Source organism: Hirundo rustica, chromosome 2 (assembly GCF_015227805.2).
Source record: "Hirundo rustica isolate bHirRus1 chromosome 2, bHirRus1.pri.v3, whole genome shotgun sequence".
Classification (NCBI taxonomy): domain Eukaryota; kingdom Metazoa; phylum Chordata; class Aves; order Passeriformes; family Hirundinidae; genus Hirundo; species Hirundo rustica.
In genome coordinates, this window is record NC_053451.1 from 84,266,785 (window position 1) to 84,291,801 (window position 25,017).

General features: G+C 38.1%; 1 protein-coding gene across 1 annotated transcript; it reads left to right on the top strand.

Moving 5' to 3' along the window:
• The first annotated feature begins 3,480 nt into the window (after positions 1–3,480).
• On the top strand, positions 3,481–16,264 carry CRLF2 (cytokine receptor like factor 2). Its single transcript, XM_040057070.1, has 8 exons — positions 3,481–3,577; positions 7,393–7,504; positions 8,216–8,388; positions 9,886–10,025; positions 10,778–10,940; positions 13,516–13,627; positions 14,687–14,771; positions 15,995–16,264. The coding sequence occupies exons 1-8, from the start codon at positions 3,502–3,504 to the stop codon at positions 16,262–16,264; spliced, it is 1,131 nt and encodes a 376-aa protein (XP_039913004.1). The 5' UTR covers positions 3,481–3,501.
• The last annotated feature ends 8,753 nt before the right edge of the window (positions 16,265–25,017 follow it).

Consider the following 25,017-nt stretch of genomic DNA (forward strand, 5'->3'; position numbering starts at 1 on the left):
GTTGCCATGTCCTGAGGAACTAGAGGATTTTGGACCTTTGCCTTTGTTTATCTCACTGAGTTTTGCAATCCTGCAGAAACTGTGAGTGATATTAGCTTTCCATTAACTACCACCTATAACCCAGTTTAGTACTTGACTTTTGTGTTGCTTGCTACTTTAGTTCCAGGAATTAATGACTCCCTGGAGGAACTTGCTCAAAGTAGGGACCAGACAGATAACAGAATACTGTATGTAGTCAGACAGTCGTGCTGGGGTTTCCAAGAATTACTGAGATTTGAATGGGTCTTCTTGGGACACTCACATTGATGATGTGACTAAGCTGAAAAAGGTCTCATTGGACTAACAGTGCTGTTGGGTTACAAAGGAAAGTGAACATTTTTGGTAGGGATCTAAGAGGAATGAAAACAAGCCTAAAAAATTCATGGCAGCACTTCTGGGTTTATTCCCAGCCATCCATAACTAGTACCAAGCACGGCAGGCAAGTTTCTACTCTTGAGAAATTTGTAGCAAAATGTAGCTCAGGGGTCTCAGGCAGCATGGTGTGTGTGCCCAGGGCACTTCAAGTGCACCATGACTGTCTTGATCATCTGCTCAAGAGAGCCCCTGCATGAGAAGAAGGTTACTGTATATTTTCTGATGCAATCACAGAAAAAGGTCAAGACCAGCTAGGAAAAAGTATCTATTTGAGAACTATCTGAATGGCAGTTCCCAGAGGGTCATAATCAATGGTGCAGGGTTGTAGGGGTTTCACATTCACCAAATTCTGGTTACCAAATTTAGTGTAGTGGTCCTAGTGTTTGTTCTCTTTTTGTGGGAGAAAGATTAGAAGAAAAGCAAAGCAGGCTTAAGCTTAAAAATGAACAAATAGTTTTATTAACACACACTAAAAGAATGGAAAAAGAAAGTTGGGAAAAAAACTAAAACAAAACAGAATGAAACTCCAAAAACACTTCCCTACAAACAGTTAACTTTCCTACAAAACAACATAAAGAGACAAAACCTATGATTTTCAGTCAGTTTCACCATTTGAAAATAGTCTTGCACCAATCTTCAGGAGAGGAGTCTCTCTTAGAGTCATGGATCCTACTGACAACCTAGAACAGTTCTCTTGTGGGTTTTAACAGTCACAAAAACAGCCGCCTGGGGAAACCTGCCTTTGTGACCCTCCCAGGAGCAGGTTCCCAAGATACTTATGGATCATGGGTCTTAGACTTTTGCATACTGGGGTGTTACTGTTCAAAGATGAATAACTCCAAAGGCAAAGGATTCTTCATCTCAAGGTACAGAGATATCTTCTCACTTCTTCAGGGGTGCAGAGGGCTTCTCATCTCTATCTCTGTTCAAGCATATTATGGGATTAATATCACTTAGCCCATCACAAACACCTTTGCTCAAAACAATCATGTCCCCAAATGCATCTTTCCCATGATTTAAAGGGATAATCTACATATAAAGTTCATTCCATGGCTCAATAAGGATGGAATGACAAACTCCTCAACCCCCAGCCCCAACAGTCTTTTCACTCTTGCTCCACTTACTTCATGCTGCTTCTCCTCTGTTCACTCTGTCCCTTTCTTTTCTCTCTCAGGGAAGGGTTAAGCCTTGGAAGTTTCATTTTTTTTTTTTTTTTTTTTTTTCAGGAAAGGGTTAAATCTGCCCAGAGTCTTTGTCTATCTCATGACAGCTCATGGTGTTAAAATTTTCAAGGCTGCGCTGGTGAGGGGGGGAATAATTCACGCCAAAAGATCAGAGCACCTGTGCAGGCCGGACTCAGAAAACCAGGCAGGATCACAAAAGCCTTTTTTGCCCACCCCTCAGTGTAAATCGGGGCGGTCCCGGCCCAGCCAGGCCCGTAGCTGGTACCAGGGCCCGGCGGCAGAGCCTGCCCGGCCCCGTGCTGGCAGCAGCGGGGCCCGGAGGCACAGCCCGGCCAGGGCCGCTCCTCTGGGCCCGGCTCAGCCCGGCCCCGGCCAGGGCAGCGGGGCCGGCTGACCCCTGGCCGCTGTGCAGTGTCACCTTTCTCTCTCTGGCCAAAGGGAAAAGGGCTGACCTGCCGGAAATCAGGGTTTTTATATATGGGTACATACCAAAGTCACATTTGACATTCTCAGTGGTCAAAACAGATGCCAATATCCCAAACTAGCCCTCTGATAGGTCCCTGTCCTTTCTAAAGCAATTCCTAGGTCCTGACCAGGAAATACATTCCACAAGTCTCCATAACTAAAAACCAAACTGTGTCAACCCATAACAAGGATCTAGTTGGAGGCTTGTCATTAGTGGTGTCCCCCAAGGTTTAATACTAGGACAAATATTGTTTAACTAAATTATCAATGACTTGGATGACGGGGCAGAGTATCTCCTCAACAAAACTGCGAGGAGTGGCCGATACCCCAGGGGGCTGTGCAGCCCTTCAGAAGAACCTCGATAGCTTGAAGAGAGGGTCAGAGGAGAACTGCCTGGAATTCAACAAAGGCAAACGCAGTGTCCTGCACCTGGGGAGGAACAACCCTGGGCACCAGCACAGGCTGGGCTGACCTGCTGGGGAGCAGCTCTGCAGAGAAGGACCTGCGGGTCCTGGTGGACAACAAGCTGTCCCTGAGCCAGCAGTGTGCCCTTGGGGTCAAGGCCAGTGGTGTCCGGGGATGCATAAGGAAGAGCATTGCCAGCAGGCCGAGGGACGTGATCCTGCCGCTCAGCCCTGGTGAGGTCTCATCTGGAGTGTCCAGTTCTGGGCTCCCCAGCCCAAGAGACGTGCAGATCGTGGAGAGGGTCCAGCAGAGGGTGACAAAGAGGATAAGGTGACTCGAGCATCTCTCTTGAGAGGAAAGGCAGAGGGAACTGGGCCTGTACAGCCTCAAGAAGAAGGGTCTGAGAGGGGGGCCTCATCAGTGTCTGCCAGTTTCTGAAGGGATGGTGCCAAGAAGATGGAGCCAGGCTCCTCTTGGGGTGACAAGCAATAGGACAAGAGGAAATGGGCAGAAACTGATGCACAGAAAATTCCACCTGAATATGAGGAAAAACTTTACTGCATGTGACTGCACACTGTAACAGATGGTCCAGAGAAGGTGTAGAGCCCCCTCACTGGAGATATTCAAAAACCATCTGAACACAATCCTGTGCCATGTGCTCTGGGATGAGCCTGCCTGAGCAGGGAGGTTGGAACAGTGACCCACTGTGGTCCCTTCCAACTTTGCCTGTTCTGTGGCTCTGTGATTCTGTGTGGTCACATCCCTGCACAGGTACCTCATCCTGGTTTGCATCAGGGTTATGGTCTCCTCTGATTGATATAGCTGTGAGAAGATAAAGCTGGAAAAAGAAATACTCGTATTCTGAGGATTTGTTTTCACATTGTATGAAGGAAGCCCTGCACTTCTGATTTGTTTGTAGCTATATTTCCTGTAGTCATCTCCTCCACTTCCCTCTAGCATATAAAGTGATCAAATAGTAAATCCAGATATTACAATTACTCATTTCTTCACAGTCTGTTGTGTCATTCCAACCATGAGGCTCATCTTTCAAGGATGTTCAATGGTCTTCATACTGGTAAACCTTGTGGCTTCTCAGTCACAATCTTCTGGTAAGTTCAAATCCCCATATATTTATCTATAAATGTATATATCAGCTACCAATATTTCTGTGTATATTTTACCTCATGTGTTCCAATATTCAGTGCTTTTTTTTTTGATTAGAGGATTGAATTAAACAAAATATTGATATCCAGCAGAAATGGAAGTGGTCCCCTAAAACACAAAAGATAACAGATTTCTATGAAAGTTTTCTAACAGAGTAAATTGCAGCAAAAAAGACTGGCCTTTACTGAAAAAAGAAGAATAAAACACATTCAAGGTAAGATTCTGCACTTAGTACTCTGAAAGAAAGGGTGCTATGGGAAAAGATCAGCAATACTTTGCTCCTGAGACAGCAACAAGATAAAAATATTATTATACAGAAAAAATATTAACGACCAGTCATTTGGCTGCCTAAGAACATCTCTGTTTTAGGTATTTGTCTGCAATACCATTACTTATAACTTGTCAAAGATAAATGCATTATTACAAAAATCAAACATAAAGCTCAAAACCTACATCAGAAATCTAATATTCACTCTAATTTCTCACAAGTTCCCTGTCATACATTTTATGAGGAAAAAGAAATTCTTTTAAGTTTTGATCTCATTCTGTCAATCTATAATTCAGCTGTCTATTTTGCCAAACATATGGTAAATACCATTTTTGTCAATGCTGTACCACCTGATTCCCCAGGGTTAATTTTCCTTGAGAGTCACTGGCTGTAGTGTGAGGAAAGGTGACTTTTCTGTCCTGAGATGGCAATCACCTATAACCATGCAGTGCTGATGGCATGCCTTTGTGACACAAAATTTGAAAATTAGTGTTGTGAGGCTTATTTTATGCAGTGTTGTGGTGCCTGGCAAAGGTCAGTGATCTTCTGAGAAAAACCCAAAGCACTCCATTTGGTGGATTCGAATAATTATGCCAAAAGAATTATACCTCACCTCAAAATGTCTATAAAAAACTTCCACTTACTGTGTTTTTCCTCTTCTTGAAAAGATGTTTTCTATTCATTCTCTGCCCTGTGTGTTCAATTCAGCAGTCTTGTGCACAAATGGTACATTCACTTACATTTATTCCTGTTAAGAAAATGAAACTGTCCCTCATTGACCGGTAGTACTAAGGGTAACTAAAGACTAAAGGTTCAGATCTGGGTCTTGTTCTCCAGTAGTTTCTGTACAGTGCACTGCAATATGTGGAAGTTCAACATGTGGTTAGTTATCAGGTTTTGTCAGTGTAAGGAAATCAAAAGTGGTTTTTCTTCTTTGTTATGCATTAATGAGGTCGCAACTGTTCCAGTACATGCAAGTTTCATTCTGTTATCTTTGAAGACTGATACTCTGCCTCTCCCTTTCTTTTTTTAAATTTGTTCCATGACATTTAGCCTTTTTACATGTTCCCTTTCAGTAGTATTTTTGCTCAGTAATAAACTTTGAAAAATAGAAAGGAGGTGGAAAGTACTTGCGCATATATTTGCTCATGGTTGTATTTGCGTAATTTTTTGCTCAAGGAATTTTATTTTTTTTTCCCTGTAGAACTATTTTCTCCACACATCATAGTGCTATTTTCTATGTCTCTCTGTCCTGAGAAGAATTAGTTGCCTAGCAGGGCCTGTGAGATTCAAATCTTGTGTGGAACATTACCAGTCTCTGTCTGGTTTTACGGAAATTGTAGGCTTCAGACTCTCTCGGAAACCCTTGCTCCAGGGCAGAGGTATGTTTCCTGCAGCACTGTAGCGTGCTGCATACCTAGGCAGACCAGCAGGTCATCCTCAGACAGAAAGTTGTGCCACCTCTTTTAGCCCAGGGACTGCCTGTTCATAACATTTTTGACCTTTTCATCTATCCATTATTATAATAGAAAGAATAATTAGGAACTTGTGGCTTTGGTGTATTGTATGCCTCCAGGATCATAATAAGGCTTTAAATATTTGCAATTACTGTGGAACAGCAGACATACTAGCTGAGAATGATCTATGATGTCACAGCCGAATTCAAAAAAATCCATCAAAGGGAGAGAAATGGTCTTCTCTATTCTCCTTCCACTAACAGAAGATCCAAATTATTCTGCCTGAAGAAGTATAGGTGTATAGTTGCTTAAAATCAAACATCTTTTCAGTTAATAGCAAGGGAAACATCATCAAAAAGAAAAAAAACTATATTTCAGATAAGCTGTATTTATCCTCAGAGGATTTGATGTCAGTGTAATCCAAACTTTAAAGAAACTCACTCAGGTTATGCATGCTTTCATGTTGAAATTTAAATGATGCCAAATATGCATGTTATAATTTGAAAAGATACATGCAAATACCTACTGTACATTTACAAAAAGTACAACTCATACTGCATTCAAAATGGCTTCACAACTTATGAAATTAGGAAGCACAGAAGAAAATTTGTCTCACTAGAGCTCTGAAAACAAAGTCTTTAATGATAAAAGATTGGTAATATTCTGTCCTACATACCTACTTAATTTTGTTGAAACTGATTTCTTGTTAAATTCTTTAAAATTGGAGCACAGGAAATAATATATATATCACCAGATGGTTTATTGTAATGTCTATTCCATTTCAATTAACTTTCTATTTATTGTTAGATAAAGTATGTCCTGGATTTTTGTCATAACTTTCTTGAATGGTTTTGACAAAACTACATGTTACACCACAAATACCCCGCCACAAAAATGTTCTAACTCTAATTAGAGTAGTCATAAAGCACCTAGACACAGATATCGGCATGAAAATAGGCAAAATACTAACTTGAACCCATATCTCACATTCTTTGTGTTGATTACAGAGCAAAAGATAGCAACCATAAGAACAGTTATTCTTGATTCCCATGAAGTAATCAGAATGACTGGTTATGATGACAAGCTCATAAGAATTATTTTAAAATTTTAAAACCCTTCAAAAGCCCAGAGAAGTACAAAATGTGCACAGCAAAGCTAAAATTCTCTCTTCTCCTTCTGGACAGTAATATTCCAGGAAAGATTTCTAGTGGTAAACACTTCACAGTTAGGGAGAGAAGTCTGAAAATTTTATCTTCAAGTGATTTCTTGATAGTACGTTTTCTTCCTCTTTATTCACTCAAGTAAACACAATTTCACAACTTACAGAATGCAAAATATTTTTTTATATAGAATGGGTTTCTAATCCTTTTGCCTTCCTAATTTCTCAATTTCTTCAGTGTCAGGTTTATCTTCAGTGTCTGATTTTGGAATCCTGTGTCCCTAGCATGAACAGTAACAAGAAGATAATCAAAGAGGAAATATCTGTGTTCAGTCAGAGGACGATAAATGGTCGTGCTTGTATTTAAGGTGGAATGGGCCGTCGATTAAATATGCAACACATCTACTTGTGCTGATTTGCTCTGTGTTCCTCTGGGTCTTGACTAGTCTGCATTTCTGGTGATAGTTCCTCGTTTCTTACTGCAAAAATCTGACGATTTACACAGACGTTCCCTATAGTGTTAGCTGCCAAACAATTTTCCTCAGTAGGGACTATGCGGGAAATTGTCCTCAAAGTATAGGCCTTGAGCAGTGCGTGAACGTCGCCCAGTCTACGCTTTTTGGTCCTGAGATCCTGTGGCCAAGCCTCTCTCTCCTGTTGCTGTGCATGCCCTCATTTCATTATTTTGAAATTCTGATTTTAACCTCTCTAAGTTATTTTACTCAATTTCCTTTTATTTTGGATGTTCTTATGTCTTCTTATTTTACGACCATCTGAGCCTATAGATATTTTGGACATACTGATAGCTTACTAACGTCAAGGGATGATTTTCATACTCACTCCTGAAATCATATTCTCTGTAAATGTCCTGAGCAGGTTGGAAAGATGCCATCAACACCACAATAATAAACTTCAATAATGAGAAGATGCAGATCACCTGGGCAACAAGAGAGCTTTTTCATAATGAGAATGTGTCATTCTTTTACACGTGAGTATTATCAGTGTTTATTCCTCTCTTCTTAAAGGATTTACCTAGGGAGAATGAAATATCCAAGTCCATTTGAGTCTTCTGTGAACTAGAAATGCTTTTAACATTTATTAATATCCAGCATGAAACCTGTTTATATCCACAACCTACAGAAGTGTACAAATCGATAAACCTGGTGAGTAATCAGTCACAACCGACATGATATGAAAGATCCGTCCCTCTTCCGTCACTGTGCTAAATGTTAATGCTATTTACACCACTGGAAGTGCTTTCTCAATATATGTGTCTATATTTTCCATATTAAGTGACATCATTAATGACTAACAGAAGTGTAATATTTTATTTAAAGACGGTCATAGTCCTTATCTTTTCTTTCTGGGTTGTATATGTGGAAGAACTTTACACAATACAGTCTTGAAAACAGATTATGAGGGCATCTGTTTGAGCAAGTCATTCACTTAGTAGAAAACAACAGCATGAACGAAATTTGATTATTTCAGACTGCATTAAAACCCCAGAGCTGTAATTTCAGTGACATTTATGATGAATTCCCTCACACCACTATGAAATTTGTGACTTCAAGAAAAAACATTCTCAGACTTTTGTCGGTATAGCATTTGAAAAAAAGAAAAATGAAACAGCAGTGAAAAAGAATAATTAACTTGTCTTAATTGTTAAGCTTTCCTTTTACCAATATTATTTCATTTACAGATTTGGTGAAGGCAAGCACAAAGTTTGGAAGCCATGTACCATGTATTTATTGGATCAAAATTATAATTCTGGATGTCTTTTTAAGACAGAAGGACCTACCCTTGCCATTTCTATCAGGAACAGCAACGGAAGTGAAGAGATTTTTTCTAAAAAATTAAAAGCTGATTTTTACAGTAAGTCTGAAAAAGGTGACTGCTTTGGCAGATTTTCCACTTCTCTAAGTTTGAGAAGAAATCAGTTATATAGCATATAAAATGGTTTTAGTGTGCACATCAAAACAAAACTGCAATTATTTCATGCTGATTTTTGTTCCCTGCTGTCATCAGTAGTTACATAGGCTTGTGTGCAGCTGCAGTTAAATGAGATAACATAGGACAGTCAGACTTGTCCCAAAATAGTTTCAAAATCCAAATGAAAATCCTAAATATATATACGGGTGTTCTTTGTCTAGTGCAGGCCTGCTGATCAAGAAAATGATTAATATTTTTTTTTGTCTTAGTGCTGACTGTGTGATCTTTCTCATACTTTCAACCTTCATTCTTTTGCCATCTTTCATGCAATGCAAGGCAGCAAACTGCATCTTGTCAAAGATGCTGTCACAAAGCCATCGTTGGATGCCAATAGAAATGAGCTGACTGGCTATGATACAGTTTGCCAGAGTAAAAAGAACATCCTAATACTAGTAAAGAGATTATGTTCCTGTCTTTATTAAACCTTTCCTGTCCCCAAATATATATTCAACATCTAGTGTGAGATCAGTTTATCAAAAACTTCTGGAATTTCACATACCTACATCATTCAAAGTGGAGGGATTTTTTCCTAATAGCAATCACACAAAAGATATACAATGGAGAATTATCTGAAAAAAATATATATATTCCAAATTTACTAATAACATTTTAGCAAAAGGGATTAAACACAAACCTGTCAAGGCATCAAACTTTGAGAATATTTTCATATCTCATAATTTTACTAATATTTCTCTAATTATGGAAATGTGCAGCCTGATCCTTAAATTTTCACTATTAAACACCCAGTAATAACAAAATTAATTTCAAAAGGGTTGGGTAGCAAAGGACAAATATCAAGGATCAGATTGAAGTCTTTAAATTAGGAAGGCAGAGCTTTTCTAATACAAAAAGATATTATATATATATAACTAGAAGGATTGAGAAAGTGGGTGGCACTCTTTTCAGCCCTGTATTTCCCACTGCTGAGGACTTATCAGCTGTGTAGGTCAAGCCATGGAGTTGTCTTCAGACCCTCTGAAAACAGTGAGGGGCAGATTCAGCTGTGCATAGAGGGCTTTTACAGATGATCCCTCATGGCTTCCAGCAGCTGTAAGTCTGTCTAGGAGGTTCTATGGTACTGAATTTGTCACTTCATTTCCCATGAGGAAGCTTGTTTCTTGGTATTGCAGGGAGGGTGAAGAGATGGAAGTTCTTTCCTTAAGTAGCTACAATAGGTTCCTGACATGAGACAGTTACAGCCTTTGAGTTTGGCACCTCAGATGTTGAACAGTGTCATGGTGTCAGCTGCAAAAGCAAAACCTCCAAGAATAAAGTCCACCTTCATCTCTTACTACTCAGTGAAATATTGAGCCAAGGAAAAAAATTACTTTAAAGTGCTTTTTAGGATGCTGAAGCAAAATTTGTTTCTCTTCTTCTCAGTAAAGCCCAGTCCACCAGAAAATGTGACCTTCTTCTGGGAAGAGGACACTGTTGCTGTAAGCTGTAATCAACCGAAGAGAAATGCACGCTGCTTGAGACTTGAGCTTCAGTACAAAAGCAAGTTTGACAGAGAGTGGCAAGTGAGTTGTATGTCACATTTTTAATCAACATTGAGCGCAGTTGGACATCACACTTTTAATCAACAGTAGAAGGAGTTGTAAGTAGCGTATCCATAGACTATAAAATATTTGTTTCCAAATTTTCTCCCATCCTGTATTTTCAAATATATCTGCTAGCAGAAAACATCTAGATTTTTTAAAATCCTGGGTTTCTGCCATGCCAGAAATAATTTACAAGTTAAAGGCAGTTCCTGCCCTAAGAGCTGAAGGCAATCTAAGGAAAAGGCATACATTCAGAATAGAGGAGTTTGGAAATATAGAGACAGAAAAAAAATTAGAGAAGAGAGAAAAAAAAAAAAAGAAAAAAATTGAATAGAATTAAAAAAAAATACACAGGATTTTTATTTATTCTAAAATTAGCTGTTAGGTATTTCCAAGTATTTCACTAACTTAAACCTTTCCATTCTCAAATATAACTTGTAAATATTTTGTGGATTGGAGTATCTTTGTGTCTTGAAAATATGCAACTGTAACATAGTGCACTATGCAATGTTTGCTAGGACCTTCAACTCAATACAATATAACAAGAATAGATATGAATAGTCAAAAGTCAAGCAAGAAACAGAATTCCTATAAACTCAGAGAAGTTAACATTTGGTTCTGAAGTGTTGCATTGGCCTATCCCTTGTCCTAGCTGTGATCATGACTGAAGGCAGCATTTTGAAGCGTTGTCTTGAAAACCAGAATTAACAATGATAAACCTTCTTTCTCAGTCCAGAACTACTAAGTGCTGCAGCATTAGAGAGCAAGGCTTTGATCCAAGGAAGTGCTACTCTTTCCGGGTGAGACTGAGGAGGCTAGTACCATACTGCAACGTAGTTAATTACACCAGTGACTGGGAAGCTGAAACATTTTGGATGAATGGCACATTATTAGGTAACAGCTAATTATCTATCTATCTATCTATCTATCTATCTATCTATCTATCTATATATATATATATCTATAGATATCTATCTGTATACACATAAATAGTAAGTGCAAAAGAAGAAGGGACGACTTCAAAAGAAGCTGAAAACATACAGCAAATTAATATTATGCTATTGTTCTCCATCTTGAATTATCAAAGAAAGTTCACATGAATGTTTAATTGTGCCTGTTTAATTTAACTCTGCCCACTTTGTTCCTGATGGCCCCTGAAGCTATCAATGTGTCATAATCAGCAAAGTTAAGAGTGTTACAATAACATCAAGGATCCCCCAGTGACTGTGATGTGATGCATGAGGGCTCTCTGGCTGTGGGTGTTGAAGCAGGGTGCCCATTTATGATATTTCGACTGTTGGGAAGGATGAAGCCAGAAAGCCCTATAAATATGATTGCTTAGATTCTGAGAATGTGAAACCTGTAACTGAGATAGAATTGAAAGTAAGTTTTGATGTTTGAGATGTCCTAGCTACTAGATGCCTGCGAAAACAACCCCCTATGTATGGTTCATCCCACACATGTAACTCGCCCTTGAAGTATCAAGTATCTGTAACCCCATTGGCACAAGCTGTGTTACAGCCCACCTCGAGACCCCTTATCAGGGGGCTGCAGAGTGGGCCTCTCTCTTGTCTCTTTGTTCTCTTCTCCTTTGCTCATCTCTCTTGTCTCTTGCGTCTTGCTCTTGGAATTTCCTTATCCCTTTCTTCCCCCACCTTCCAAGGCCTTGCTACAGCTGCGCCTGGCGGCTCCGAGCAAGGCCTCACATACAATACAATAAACCTCTTCTTCTAAAACCTAACTTCAGAGATCTCTCGTTTACATTCATCCACACCATCCTGGAGTCCTCAGCAGCAAGCAGGAGAAAGTATTTCTACATTAGACATCAAATATGAACTCTTAAGAAAATCCCTGATTTCCAATTTTTGAAAGCAGCTTGTTTTGCAAGTGCATCCAGTTGAACTATAGGACCACAGGTCACAGAAATCTGATGCTCAAGAGTGCTGGATTGATCAAAATAAGGAGGATGGGGAAAAAGAAATTGAAGGGAAGCAAAGACAGTATCAGCACTGCTTTCCTACCAGACAGTTGCATTTAACTGAGGGTGACTGATATTAATTAGATTGTCAATGTAAACAGTATTCCTACTGCTTATCAAAACCATTCCACATTTTTTTTAGGAAAAAAATCCACTGTATACCATACCAACACATTTATATTACCTAAACACAAAATGCCACCCACTAGGCTTTCTCAGAATTATGAAGCCCCCAGTTGTCCAGTGTAACAAGACCCAAGTTCTGAAAAATGCAATGGGCTATTAGCTCACTTGACAATCTATGTACACAAAATTGGGATGAAATCCAGGACCATAGGTGGCCTGTGCACCCATGGCCACAGTGCTGACCTACAGAGAAGCCTCTTCTGTTATGAAAACTGTGAGCCTGTAAGCATGTCCTCAGGTGTGTCTGGAAAGTGCTCTTAAGAAATGAGGACAATGTCTTCCTCTGCACCTCTGAGAGTAGACAAGTTATCAGCCTTACTGTAACCATTTGACCAGAGGTTGTCAGCAGGTACCTACAAGGAAGGACATCACAGAGGAGACAGTCTAAGTGGTTGACATTCTGTGTGCCCCTGGATCAGAAGTGACATTGACACAGCCCCTTCACTGGGGCAAGCAGTTTTCTTTAGGACTTTAATGAGTTATTGACTCCAAATCTATAATCAGATGAAGCCATGAAGCTTCAAGAAATGTCATAAATGCTGAAGACCTCACTTAGAAGAGGGTCATAATTTTTAGTTGTTGCTTCCTGGCAGCTAAACAGAGCAAGGAGGCAGAACAGCCTGGACAGTTGCTCCTGTATGAATAATCATCCAGGGTTATGGCATTTTTGTGGGGACCAGAAGGCCTGTAGTAGGTGGCAGAGGTTTGAGGTTGCATTGCAAAAGCTGCAGGAAGAACACTGAGAATGCAGGAAAATGCACAAATTCGTTAGTTTTATATACTTGCATGTTAGGTGTTAGCCTGCCACTAATTATTTTCTGAGTATCAACTCTTGTGATTTGCTGGCTCTTTGTTTGCTGGGATTGTTTGTTTGTTTGTTTGTTGGGAGATAAGACATTTGGGCTACATGTAAACTTGCATTTGCAGCTTTAGTGCCTGTAAGTAGCTGTATGTAATACAGATCTTAGCACAAAGCTGCTTTATCACTGTCAATGCAATGTGATGAAGGTGAGTTGAAATACTCCATTCATAATGCATCTACACTGCCTATAAGCCCCCTCTTGTCCTGTACCAGGTCAATTTAGATAAATAAAAGCACGCTTTGATTTTGTTACAAGTTTGGGGAAGCAGAGATTTTCTTTTCAGTCTCAATTGAACAATTAAACTTGTCTTGTTTGTTCTTAAAAACTTTTCTGTTTTTTATTTTCCTTTTTAAAGAAAAGTCAACATGATTAAGAAGATTTATAGTTAAAGCAAAAAAAAAAAAAAAAAATTCTGACATATTCTTTTTGCAACTGTTCTTAGATTCATGTGATGATGTTACTCCTCAGCCAAAAACAGTAATTGCTTTAAGTTGTTCTCTGGCAGCACTCTTAATGATGCTTATCCTACCGATTCTTCTGTGTAAATGGCAGAGGTAAATATAGTGTTATTGATTACTGCTAAATAACCATGTCATGAAAATAGAGCTATCATTCTGGATGAAGCTTCTGTGTGATGAAAATGCTTATTAGATAAATGAAGTCATGGTGACGATGTAGAAGTCAGTAGCTTTATCAGGGTTTGAGGAATAATATGTCCTGGCCTTCAAACACCCAGGCTTTTAATTTGCAAAACTGGAACAAGTCTGCTAACGACAATGTTTGAGGATGAAATTGTGTCTCTTCCACTTAATTTATTCTTGTTTTTTAGAAATCTAGTTAAATCCTGAGAAGCCAATTTTTCTTGCTACTTCTTCTGAAAGGATATTCTTTTGTGCAACCTTTGTCAAGCAATCAAAATATCTGTTTGCAGTAGGATAAAGTAAGCTTGAGTGCATTTAACTTTAATGAGACTATATCAATATTTAGATTGACAGTTAAATAGTGCTGTTCATGTTTAGAATTTACAATTAAAATAAATCCCCAACAACTACCCAACCCACAAAGGCCCCAGATTTTGGCTTTTTTGGTGGAAAAAAAAAGCCAAAAATGACATATTTTCAGAGATGAAAGTATTTGTGACTCTAATTACCCTTTTAGTTCATAAATTCAGGTTTTTTCTCCTGCACTTCTCTGGTTCACATTTACATTTGTGTTCACTAAGTCAGCCAATATAGCTGGTTGCTACATCATCTTCCCTGTGCAGGGGAAGGTAACTAGACAATGTTACTATATTGTCTAGTTACCTTCCATTTTATAGTTACTCTGACTACTACATCAAGCAGAATGACACATGCTGACTAGCTGGAAGTTTGTATAAAGTCTGGATTTTGCTAGACTGGGGTTGGGTTGAAAATTCATCAAAAATTTCTTTTAGCCTGATGATGCTATCAGACTGTTATAACTTCTTTTTGACTTTAGAACACATTTAAAAGAAATCAAGAACAGAGTACTGTCATGTAAAATATATTTGTGGGTACAGAACTGTGCTGAAGGAGATTTTTGTATGAATAACTGTGCTATAACAAAACATCTATTTGTAATTTTTTATGCAGGGTTCAGATGTTAGTCCTGCCTGCTGTACCAGACCCGAAGTCCCCATTTGCTGATCTCTTCAATGATCACAATGGAAACTTAGAGGTAAAAATCACCTTCTTAGCAGGGCTGTAAACTCCACAATGTTGAGAATAATTTGAAAGTAGCTACTGATTCTTGCCCTGCACAGACATTATCACAAGGAGTCTCCAACCCAAGATAAAAGCTCCCAAACACTTCCCCTTGTGCTGCATCACCAAGAGGATCCACAGAGCAAATGCCAGAGCTCATAAAATCAGTGTAGTGCTGCTTTGGGAATGTGAAAAGACACTTGCTATAAAGACAGAGAAACTACTGGGGAAGAATTTAAGGGTGTCGAGAGAGCAATATCCACTAAAACGACACTGGAGGGTTTGCATCCCTTCCTGTGCATGATAGGTCAGGGAGCTTGCTTCAACCTGATCTTGTTCCTTATGTTTGTGAAGTGTTGAGTGTGTGAGTGCTGGCACAATGATGGCACTCACACCTTTGGAGGTGTCAGTCACAGTAGGAAATATCCTCTCTTTGCCATAGAGGTGCAGGTTCACTAAACATTTAGACACAGAATGGCTATCAAATGAATAGACTACAGGTTTTGTTTTCATTTTCTTAATGCTTCTTAGAAGTCCCTGACATCACATATGTGGTGTAGTTTTCTGTATTAGCTGTACTAGTTTTTACCTTAATTGCTAGTAAGTTTTCTCTTAAGGTGGAACAGGTTAAATATTTACATTTTCAAACCAAATGGAATATCAAAAAACAGTAGTAATTTTTCAATGACAAGCTGAAAACTTTTTATATAAAAGATAGCTTTAAACCCAAAGTGAAGAAAAAAGATAAAAATTCAAATTAGTACTGAAACATTAATACAGATATGCTACATTGCCTAAATCTTCATCTAAATTTAGTCTTAATTTAGATTAAGTCAGGGCTTGGGTCAAAGAAAGCATAAAGCATGAGTCTATCAAAGATGGAACACCAGATATTTTATGTATCCAAGGTTTTCTAAGAGCCGTAATTAAATGCTAAAATGTATTTTATATGGTCTCAAGAATAATTAGGAGTTTGTACGCAGTCCTGGAATTCTGTTTGCTTTCCTGACATTCTGTCTTCTGTCCTGCTATTTTATATCCTGCTTCTCTACATTGCTTCCTTTTCATCTTCTCCACTGTGGCTTACCATAGAAAGATGCCAATATGAAAGGCAAATTGGTAATTGGTATCTGTACAATCAAGTTTCTTTCGACAGATAACTGATCTCTGCCAACATTAACGTTTTAATTTTTCTAGGAATGGCTAGACAAAAATGACCATGTGGTGTTTCAAACCAAGCTAGAATATGAAGAGCCAGAGTCCATCACCGAGGCAGAAAGCCAGCAAGAAGATGGGAAGAACTGTGAGAAACCAGGGCCTTTGGAAGAAATCACTTTTCCAGCAGCAGCTGAAAATAATGATGGCAAAGCAACTGAGATTGCCTGCCTGATACCAGTATCCAACACTACGGCTCCTTTTGGTGGCTTACATATTTTAATGAATGACGACATGTATGTGACGTTATAAAAGCTGCATAATGCAGAAGGTGCTAGGAAATTGCATAAAAATCCTGATGAATGTGGGAGGGTGACTGAATAGAAAAGGTCATCATAAGATTTCACATCAAGAAAGCCACTGGGCTGTGTTTTTAGATCTGTGCTTTCCCAACAGTTAGGATCTCTTGGGCAGATTCAAGTGTTTGAAACAAACCCCTGATAATTTATAGACTCAGGATTTGTTCTTCTAATTGGGGTTTATCCTTAAGCCCCATTTTCCTTCTGTGGACAGGAAAGCACAGGAGCAACTCCATAATAAATGTCAGCAAAGTTGAGATTTAGTTCTCCTGACTATGGAGTGTGTAGAGCAGGGCAAACTACACCACTATTCCTTCCAAATGAAGAGAGAAAACAAAGAGATTTTTGCCGTCTCACATAAAAAGATTTTTGTTGCATAACTTTGCATTTCATGGCATGCCTTTAAGGTTTTTTAGAGAAGGAATAAGGCCCACATTTAAGAAGAGAAGAGAGAGGATGTACAGTATTGAATCACATTTTAGCCTGCAGATACTTCTGTGTAGGCAGACGGCTTCGGAACAGCAGGGCTTCAAGTGTTTTCTCCAGAGGTCATGTCCTCTGGATCTTACAGTCTTTATTTTAGAAGGCTGAAGTTCATTTTGAACGGTATTTATATTTAAGTGAGTTTCATTTCTTTCGAACTGGGGTTTAGTGCAATCAGCAGCTGTAGACACACATTAGGACTTCTTATTTATATTGGAAATACTATCTTGTTTTCCTTTAGAAAATGGGGTTTGGGGGGGATTTTTAACAAGCTTAAAACATAAGTTTAGAAGAATATTGTAAAGTGTTCTAAACATATCATCTTTTAAAGTATGTTTAATTTCAGATTAAAATGTAATATACTAAGCAACCAGATTTGAGAAAAAAAAAATCATCTTGACTATTCTGAGTTTCTCCATATCACTTATATTACATGCTATTTGAAAGCAAATTTTGTAAAAAACTTTAAGTGTTAAGAGTGTCTATCATGTGGGTGAGCAGATATAGTGTGATTATATGCTGAATTTGCTAGTTATTCACCTTTATATCAACCAGTCATTAAATGGCTTTATCAATTGACTAACCCTTGCCAATTGCATGCTTTCATTATGCAAACACTCTAGTTTATTGTGCAAATTGGAAACTGCATGTATCAGAAAATTACTGTGATAAGTAAAATATTTTAATTCAGTTATTTAAAAATTTCAATTCCAGATCTTTTCAAGAACAGTAAATAATAATATGGATCATTAAGTGTCAAATCTTTGTCTAGGTGTTCCAGTTTGTTTTACAAGGAAAAATACAGAAATTTTCTAGCCAGTAAGTGGGAAATTTAATTGAAAGAACATTTCAGCCACATTCCCCAAGCTTTTTTTTTGACATTGCCACAGATTTGACTATTTACTAAAAAGATTAACATTCCAGAAAAGCATTTCCCATAATCCTGAAAACAATTTTGCCTAGTGTGTAAGTTTTGGGGTGCTTTTTGTAAACTGCACCCTTTTGGAAAATTTTTGAAAGGTAACCATGCAATTTTCAATAGCACTGTAAAAATGCAATGAATTTTAAGCTAATTCAAGCTCTGTAAAATTTGATAAGCAGAAACTAGCTCAGCTCAGCTCTTTTTACTTGATATAAATTGGCATTTTTGAATAAGAACCAAAGAAGTTATAGTGAATTACAATGGACAAGAACCTGCTTCAGTAATTATTTTATGAATAAAGAGGGAAGTAAAGCACAGAATACACTGCTTAGTTGTTTGCTCTTCAACCCACATCATATAATTTCCTGCAAAGCTAGCTACTATAATTAAACCATTATTTGTTGTGTAAATACTTGTCTGTCTGAATTCAAAATGTCTTAGTACATTTTCCTGAAATGTTACTGTGAAAATGAAAGAGGAGAAAATCATGTTGAATTGTTTTGTTTAAGCAGCTTTCCTGCAATATTATAATAATTTAAGTTTTTAGTACAAGATATATCTTGTATTATGTTTTATATAGAGAAAGGGGGGGTTTATGCATGTATGCAACCACACTTACATTGCATATAACATGTTAGAACTAAAAAAAAATAAAACACACACTTATCTCAAATATTTATTTTTAAAATAACTAAAATTTTGTTTCCCCCAAGAAAATAAAACATAGGGAATTACTGCATTCAAAACAAAATTCTCAACCCACCCCCCCCCCCAAAAAAAAAAAAAAAAAGCCTTCCACTCCATAGAAACTCCACAAGAATGTCTGCAGGGTGATGAAGCACAAAATTTAAGGAAACAGTAAATGTCTTCCCCCATGTACTGATGATGTTTCTATCAAACATGGTAGAAGAAGACACACACCAGATTGACCATCATTGTTTGAGGATATTGGACGATTCTGTAGTCCTCCCTTTCCATCTGCCATTTTCCACCATTTTGTCATCACTTTTTATTCTGTCCCCTCCCCTCTCTTCTTCTCTCCCTTCCCATTTCCCACATGGTCACACAAATATGCATTCCATCTCTCAGATGTCTACAAATTAGCAAATTAAATAGCCAGACAGGAGGCCTGTTCAGTTCAGTGAGAAGAAGAGTACACAGTAACTTGCACATCTTCATTCATATTTATTCAAAACTTGTCATGTTCTTCAAAGGCAAGAATCCCTCAGATGCCTTGTTCCCTCGTTATATCCCAAAGGAAGGGGAAGGGTTTGTGTGGTAGCTCAGATTAATTGAACTGTCTTTTCTCAAGAGTGGAACAAACATAATGTATATTTCTTCCTCATGCAATTTATGTGCTAGCTATAGCAGTACCAGGCCAATATATATTGATAAATTGAATATCTCTATTGTTTGCTATGTTTTTCATCTCTGATTTTCAGTGAAAGGAAGAACGGAAGGAAATAATGTTTTTGCTAAACAAGTAACCGAACTTACTGAATTCAATCTGGTAACTTCTACATTCCTTTCTTATTTGCCTTTTTTTTAACAATAGTTCTTTTAAATTTATTTGGAAACATATTTTACTTGACTATTAAGTGCATAATTTTGACCAGAAAATGTTTCTTCTAGAATATTCTTAAGAGTGTATTTAACAAAGCTTTCAAAACCTTTTTTTTTTTTATTTTACATTTTTACGGTTACTAAACTCAGCCATGCAAAGCATAGTTTATTTTGCTTATCCCTTTTTCTGAAAACAATGCAAACTGCAAAGAGGAAACTGGAGGGTCATGCCAATTAAATGCTTGGAAGACTGGACTATATAAAATCAGGGGGTTTTTGGAAAAGGCACAGGGGCCTAAACCTGTCAAAATACCAAGGGTGAGAAGTCAGCATTTTCTGTGGGAAAAGAACTGACTGTAATTTGTCACCGAATATCTAAGTACAGATCTCTCACTGACTAATCTCGTGATCGAAACAGCAATATTGGTCAACAAGAGAAGAAATGCATCAATAGCTCCTCCTCCCCTGGAAATTTCTTGTAACCTTTATTGAGAGCTGGGTTATGGACAGCTGCAAGGCTTGCTCCTGCCTGGTTCCTTGCTGGAAACTGCTGACACAAGGTTTTGCGGGTGGGAAACAGCCACTGTACACTCACCCTGAGCAACAATAGGTCCCTGCAAGTTGGAGAGGATCCCTAAACTTGTAACTTGAGAAGTTACATCTGTTTGGGGTTCCTCTCTTCTCCTTACTGGGCTGCATTAGGGCCAGAGGCAGAGGCAGAGCCTATCTTCTCTTCATGCCCTGCAGCTCTGAAGGGAATGCTCTATCATGGGTTGCAGACAAAGGAGCCCTGTGTCCCTTCCCTAGCGAAATTACACAATTTCATCTTCAAATCAAAATCCTCCAGTTTAGTGATAGGTTTCATGTTTACCTACTGCTTGTCTGGGGCTTCTGATTTCCTAGTCTTAGAAGATAAATGTGTAAAAGAAACAATATGCCCTATATTAAAAAAATCTCCCTATATATATCTAGGCAGGCTAAAAATGTTGTCAGAAGATGGGCCAAATAATATCTTCACATTTCTGAACTACTAGATATTATAATTGCATTGAATAAAAGCGAAAAAAACATTGTCTCATGACTATTTTATTACTTTTTCTTTCTCTCTGTTTTCTTTGTATCAGTATGCCCCAGTATCAACCTTTTTTGATAAATGTTTTCCTGTTCGACAATGGTCTACAAAAGTAGCATTTATCGCTGTGTTCCTGGAAGGTTGTTAAAGGCAAGAACATATTCAGTTTCAGATTTTTGATAAGAAAGCTCGAGGGATTGATAAATTTTAGACAATAGGTCTTGCAGGGTTTACAGAGAGACCGAGCTCTCTGCATTAACTCTCTGCACTGACAGAAAATTTTATAAATAAGAGGAAGCATTTCAGCCCAACTCACTTAAAGGATAAGATATCCCTAAAAGAGTTAGGAAGTGCCATTAGTATATCTCTTAACTAAGGAGGACATTAAAGTCACCAGTAGTAAGATGGAGAGGGACATGTATTACCTTGCTGCTGTACGTGGCACAAACAGCTCTGCTTTGTCCAGTGATTCTTTTAGTGTGGTGAGTTCTATGGAAAAAGTGTCAATCCCCTTTTTTGTTGAGCATCTTCATCCGTGGGCTGTGGAGTCATATAGTTTCTTACCCCTCTAAGCCAGCCTTTGGAAAAGGGATTTTTTTTTTTCTGTGAAAGCGTTGAGCATCCAAAGGATGGGAACAGCATAGACAAATGTACCACAGTTTTCAATGGGTATGGGAGGCCCTCTAACTAAAAAGAGTAGTTGGGAGCCTGACTTCTACACACCCTGTGAATTCTTTGAATATTGAGCTATAAGGTTAAGCAGAGAAAGGGAGAGGGAGAGAGGAAGCCCTGGTAAGGAAAATTGTAATTCTGCATGCACAAAGGAGGCCTATTGAAAGTTTTGCTTGGTCAACAGTAATACTTAATAATGCTTTCCACCCCAAATTCTTAAAGTACGGATTTTCAAGTATTCTACCTCAACTTAAATGCAATCATAGAGGCAGTGGGAAACCACAGCTACTCACCAGGTTACACATGGATTGCCCAGAATCTCTCCAGTATCCAAGAGAAATACAGACCAGCACAGCGGAACCAGGCATGCTGGTCTGCAAGGCAAACAAGCACATTTCCAATGCATTAAATTATCACAGACCAGATGAAACTAATCAATACAGACAAAAGTTCAACTCTACTTTACAGTAAATCTTGCCATGAGCAATGGCGTTACTGTTAGAAAATGGATGTGTTTTGGGATTTCTCTCTTTTTAGGTAGCTCAGCTTTTATTTCCATATGAAAGACTCTTCATCCAGAAGTTATGAAGTTGATTCAGGATTACTGTGGGCCTGCTAATACCTGCTTCACTTTTGAGCGTGTTACCTTTGTGTATTGAGTTTGCCTGGGGTTTTTACATAATAAACAAGGAGAGAACGCCCCAAACAGCCCAGCTTCAGGTTTGTGTATGAATCAATAGAAACACAGAATACAGCAAAGCCACTGGAAACACATGTTTTTGTTTCCTATCATATTCTGCAGATGTTGTTTATAAAGAAACTAAAGCTGAGTTGGGGAGCTACTTGTGCAATTTTGCCCCCATTCATTCCAAAATATTTGAACTTCAGTACAAAGAAAGGCAGTAAACAAAGGGTCTAGCAGATGTTTGATACTGGAGTTATCGCTCATGGTATCTCAGTGCGTGCAAATATCTCCTGTCTCTTGCATGCTATTTTGCAGAAATAGCAGGTGTTAGATCACAATCAATAGCACAAAGGATTTAAACACCCAGGTACTGGAGAAAATCTCCACATCAGAAAAGACTCAGGGCTTACCACCACCTAGACTAAAACAGGTAGTACAAGTAGTATGCTATAGATTAAAAACAAGAGGTAAAAAAGGCAGTCAGAAAAGAGTCTGTATTTCCTCTCAATTTTGATTGAAAAAGAACTGTGAAGTTATTCTACATCTTGAGTTGAAATGAATTAAGTCAGAATTGTTTTCAACATTAGCACCCTGGCTGAGGCACTCCTTCTGCTGCCACAGCACTCAGTGACAGGACTGTCCTCAGCAGTGAACACAAGGGAATGAGGGCAAAGTGGGAGCATTTAAATGCCATAGCACTGACAAAGCTTGGACAATTAAATAATGGGTTTCAGTAGTACAATTTTACCTCAAATGTTATCTATTTTATTTTATATATATATATATATATAAAATATATGTTATATTATATAGATATAGATATTATATTTAAATGTTATATATATTAGCCTTTTACGGCACCTTTTGGTTTTATATAAATAGGTGTTTAAAGAGACATGAAAAATATTTTGCAACACACCCATAAATCTACTTCATTATTAATGGGCTCAGTTGTATGTCAAGGAGGAATTTGGCGTCGTTTCCCCATATTCTGCTTGGCAGTTGGCAGAATCTGGTATCTGTTGAATGCAGGAAGAAAATCCAGTTGATGCTTATTCTGTGGCAAGATATTTTGATGTGTTTTTTTTGAAACTGGGGAACCAAACAAACTGAAAGGCAGAAAACCCAAGTAACCTTTTGTTCTAGTGTTGATTATACAGCAACAGGGAAATTCATAGAAAAATTAAATTACTCCTTTAAGAAAAGGAAGAGCAATTCTACTAGAAGGACACTTTTGAAAGTCATGATTACATGTCTTGGTTATATAAGGATTTTTTGTGATTCTGTATTTTAAGTACATTAACTGCACCACAGAGTCAGAAAATTTACAAGCAGTGCACTATAGACATCCTCCATTAGCTGTTATAATCCAAATTTTATTCCAGATATTTTTTAAAAATATTGTGCTTTAACCCCAGAGAGCAACTAAGTACCATGCAGCCATTCACTAACACTTACACCCCACACTCCCTCTTGGAGTGGGGAGGAGAATGCAAAAAAAAGCATAAAACCTGTAGTTTGAGATAAGATAAAATTAGTAGTTGATTTAAAATACAATCATAATAGAGATATTAATAAAAAAAAAATTAGTACAACAAAAAGAGAGATAGCGATAAAAACCAAAAAAGACAAGTGATGCACGGTAGGGTTGCTCAGCCAATTCCCCCCAGTTAATATACCGAGCGTGGCTGTCCAGGGTATTGAATATTCCTTTGGCCAATTTTGGTCAGCTGTCCTGGCTAAGCTTCTTCCCAACTTCCTGCGTACCTGCTCACTGGCAGAACATGGGAAACTTAAAAGTCCTTGACATAGGGTAAGCAGGGTAAACAGTACTTAGAACAGTTAAAATATTGGCATATTTTCAATGTTATTCTCATGCTAAATCAAAAACACAGCGCTGTACTATCTACTAGGGAGAAAAATTAACTCTATCGCAGCTGAAACCATGACAGAAAAAATACAGTCATGCCTAGAGTTGAGCAGAGGGAAGGATCACCTACTTCTATGTGCTGACGAAGCTCTGTCTAATGCAGTCCCAGATGTCACTGGCTTTTTTCCTTCAAGGCTGCATTGGTGGCTCATGATCAACTTGTTTTGTAGTAGCTTTGCCTTCCTTGAAAAGCTGCTTTCCAATGGTCATTGCCAAGCCTGTGTTGCTCCCCAGGTACAGGACTTTTCATTTATTTTTGCTGGACTTCAGGTTCCCATCACCCTGCTTCTCTAGCCTTTTAAGATCACTGTCTAAAGGTATGCATTTTATTTTGCACAGGTGACACTTCTATGTCAATGCCAAAGGCATCGTTCATCCACTCTTTGATCAGCACTAGTGTTAGAGCAACAGCACAATAAATTATTGTTTAGCATGTTTAGTCAGGGAGTATTAAAGAGAAGACTGTTATAACAGAAACCATGCAAAGAATGCACAGAATTATAGACAATATCTACAGAGAGGAAAAACTGAACTAAAAAATAAGTTAAAAACATGAGGAAAGGATAGCACATGTTGTAGTAAACTTAGCTCTCAAACAGTAGACAACAAATCTTTTTGATGTCTTGATTTGCTTTTATTGTTATGGCTTTAAAGGAAACAAGAGTTGAAGATGAAATACAAATGCTCTGACATCATTCACACATTCTGTCAGCATTTACATTGGTGTTTGCAGCTCAGTCTTTGAAGGCACAAAAGAAATTTTGCAAACAAAGTCAGCCTGAGGGGCAAAATGATTTAGCAAATCTAATAAAAATAAGTCCACTAGGACACAGATAAGCTATTGGACCACACACCAGTATAGAATGCATCTTACTAGGATCAGATGTGTTTCCTTTCTTGTAGTACTTTGGCAATACAGTGAGCAGCCTCCAGGTATTTTGGAAAAATACCATGATCACAATGTCCTATGTTATTTTGAATAGAAGTTCAGTTTAAGCCTTCAGCATATTGACTTTTAAGTGCAAGAAGTCTTAAAGGTTCTTGTAGGCTAGATAAGCAAGCAGATCATACTAAGGAGGCCTATAAAAAGTGTCAGTGAGCTGAAGACAACCTTGCTGAGGTTGTTGCTGAAAAACAGACACAGCAAGTTACTGTGTTTGATGAAGACCAAGTAATTTGGTTTCTGTAGGTTCTTGCTTAAAAATCAACTCAATAACCAACATGCACATCAAATATTCTTAAAATAGGACACTATGTTCTCTCTGGCTACATAATGAGAATATTTTGAAGCAGTCAGTATTTCTTCCACCAAACCCTGTGAAATCACTCAAGACACTTTTGTTCAGAACAGGTGATTTTCCATGGTGGAACAATCCCAA

What these genes read in the sequence shown, in the direction of transcription:
- CRLF2 (XM_040057070.1), top strand. Translation starts at nt 3,502, where the DNA reads ATGAGGCTCATCTTTCAAGGATGTTCAATGGTCTTCATACTGGTAAAC. An exon ending in TTCTCAGTCACAATCTTCTG is followed by an intron (nt 3,578 to 7,392) that starts GTAAGTTCAAAT and finishes TGTCCTGAGCAG; the next exon opens with GTTGGAAAGATGCCATCAAC. An exon ending in AGTTTGACAGAGAGTGGCAA is followed by an intron (nt 10,026 to 10,777) that starts GTGAGTTGTATG and finishes CTTCTTTCTCAG; the next exon opens with TCCAGAACTACTAAGTGCTG.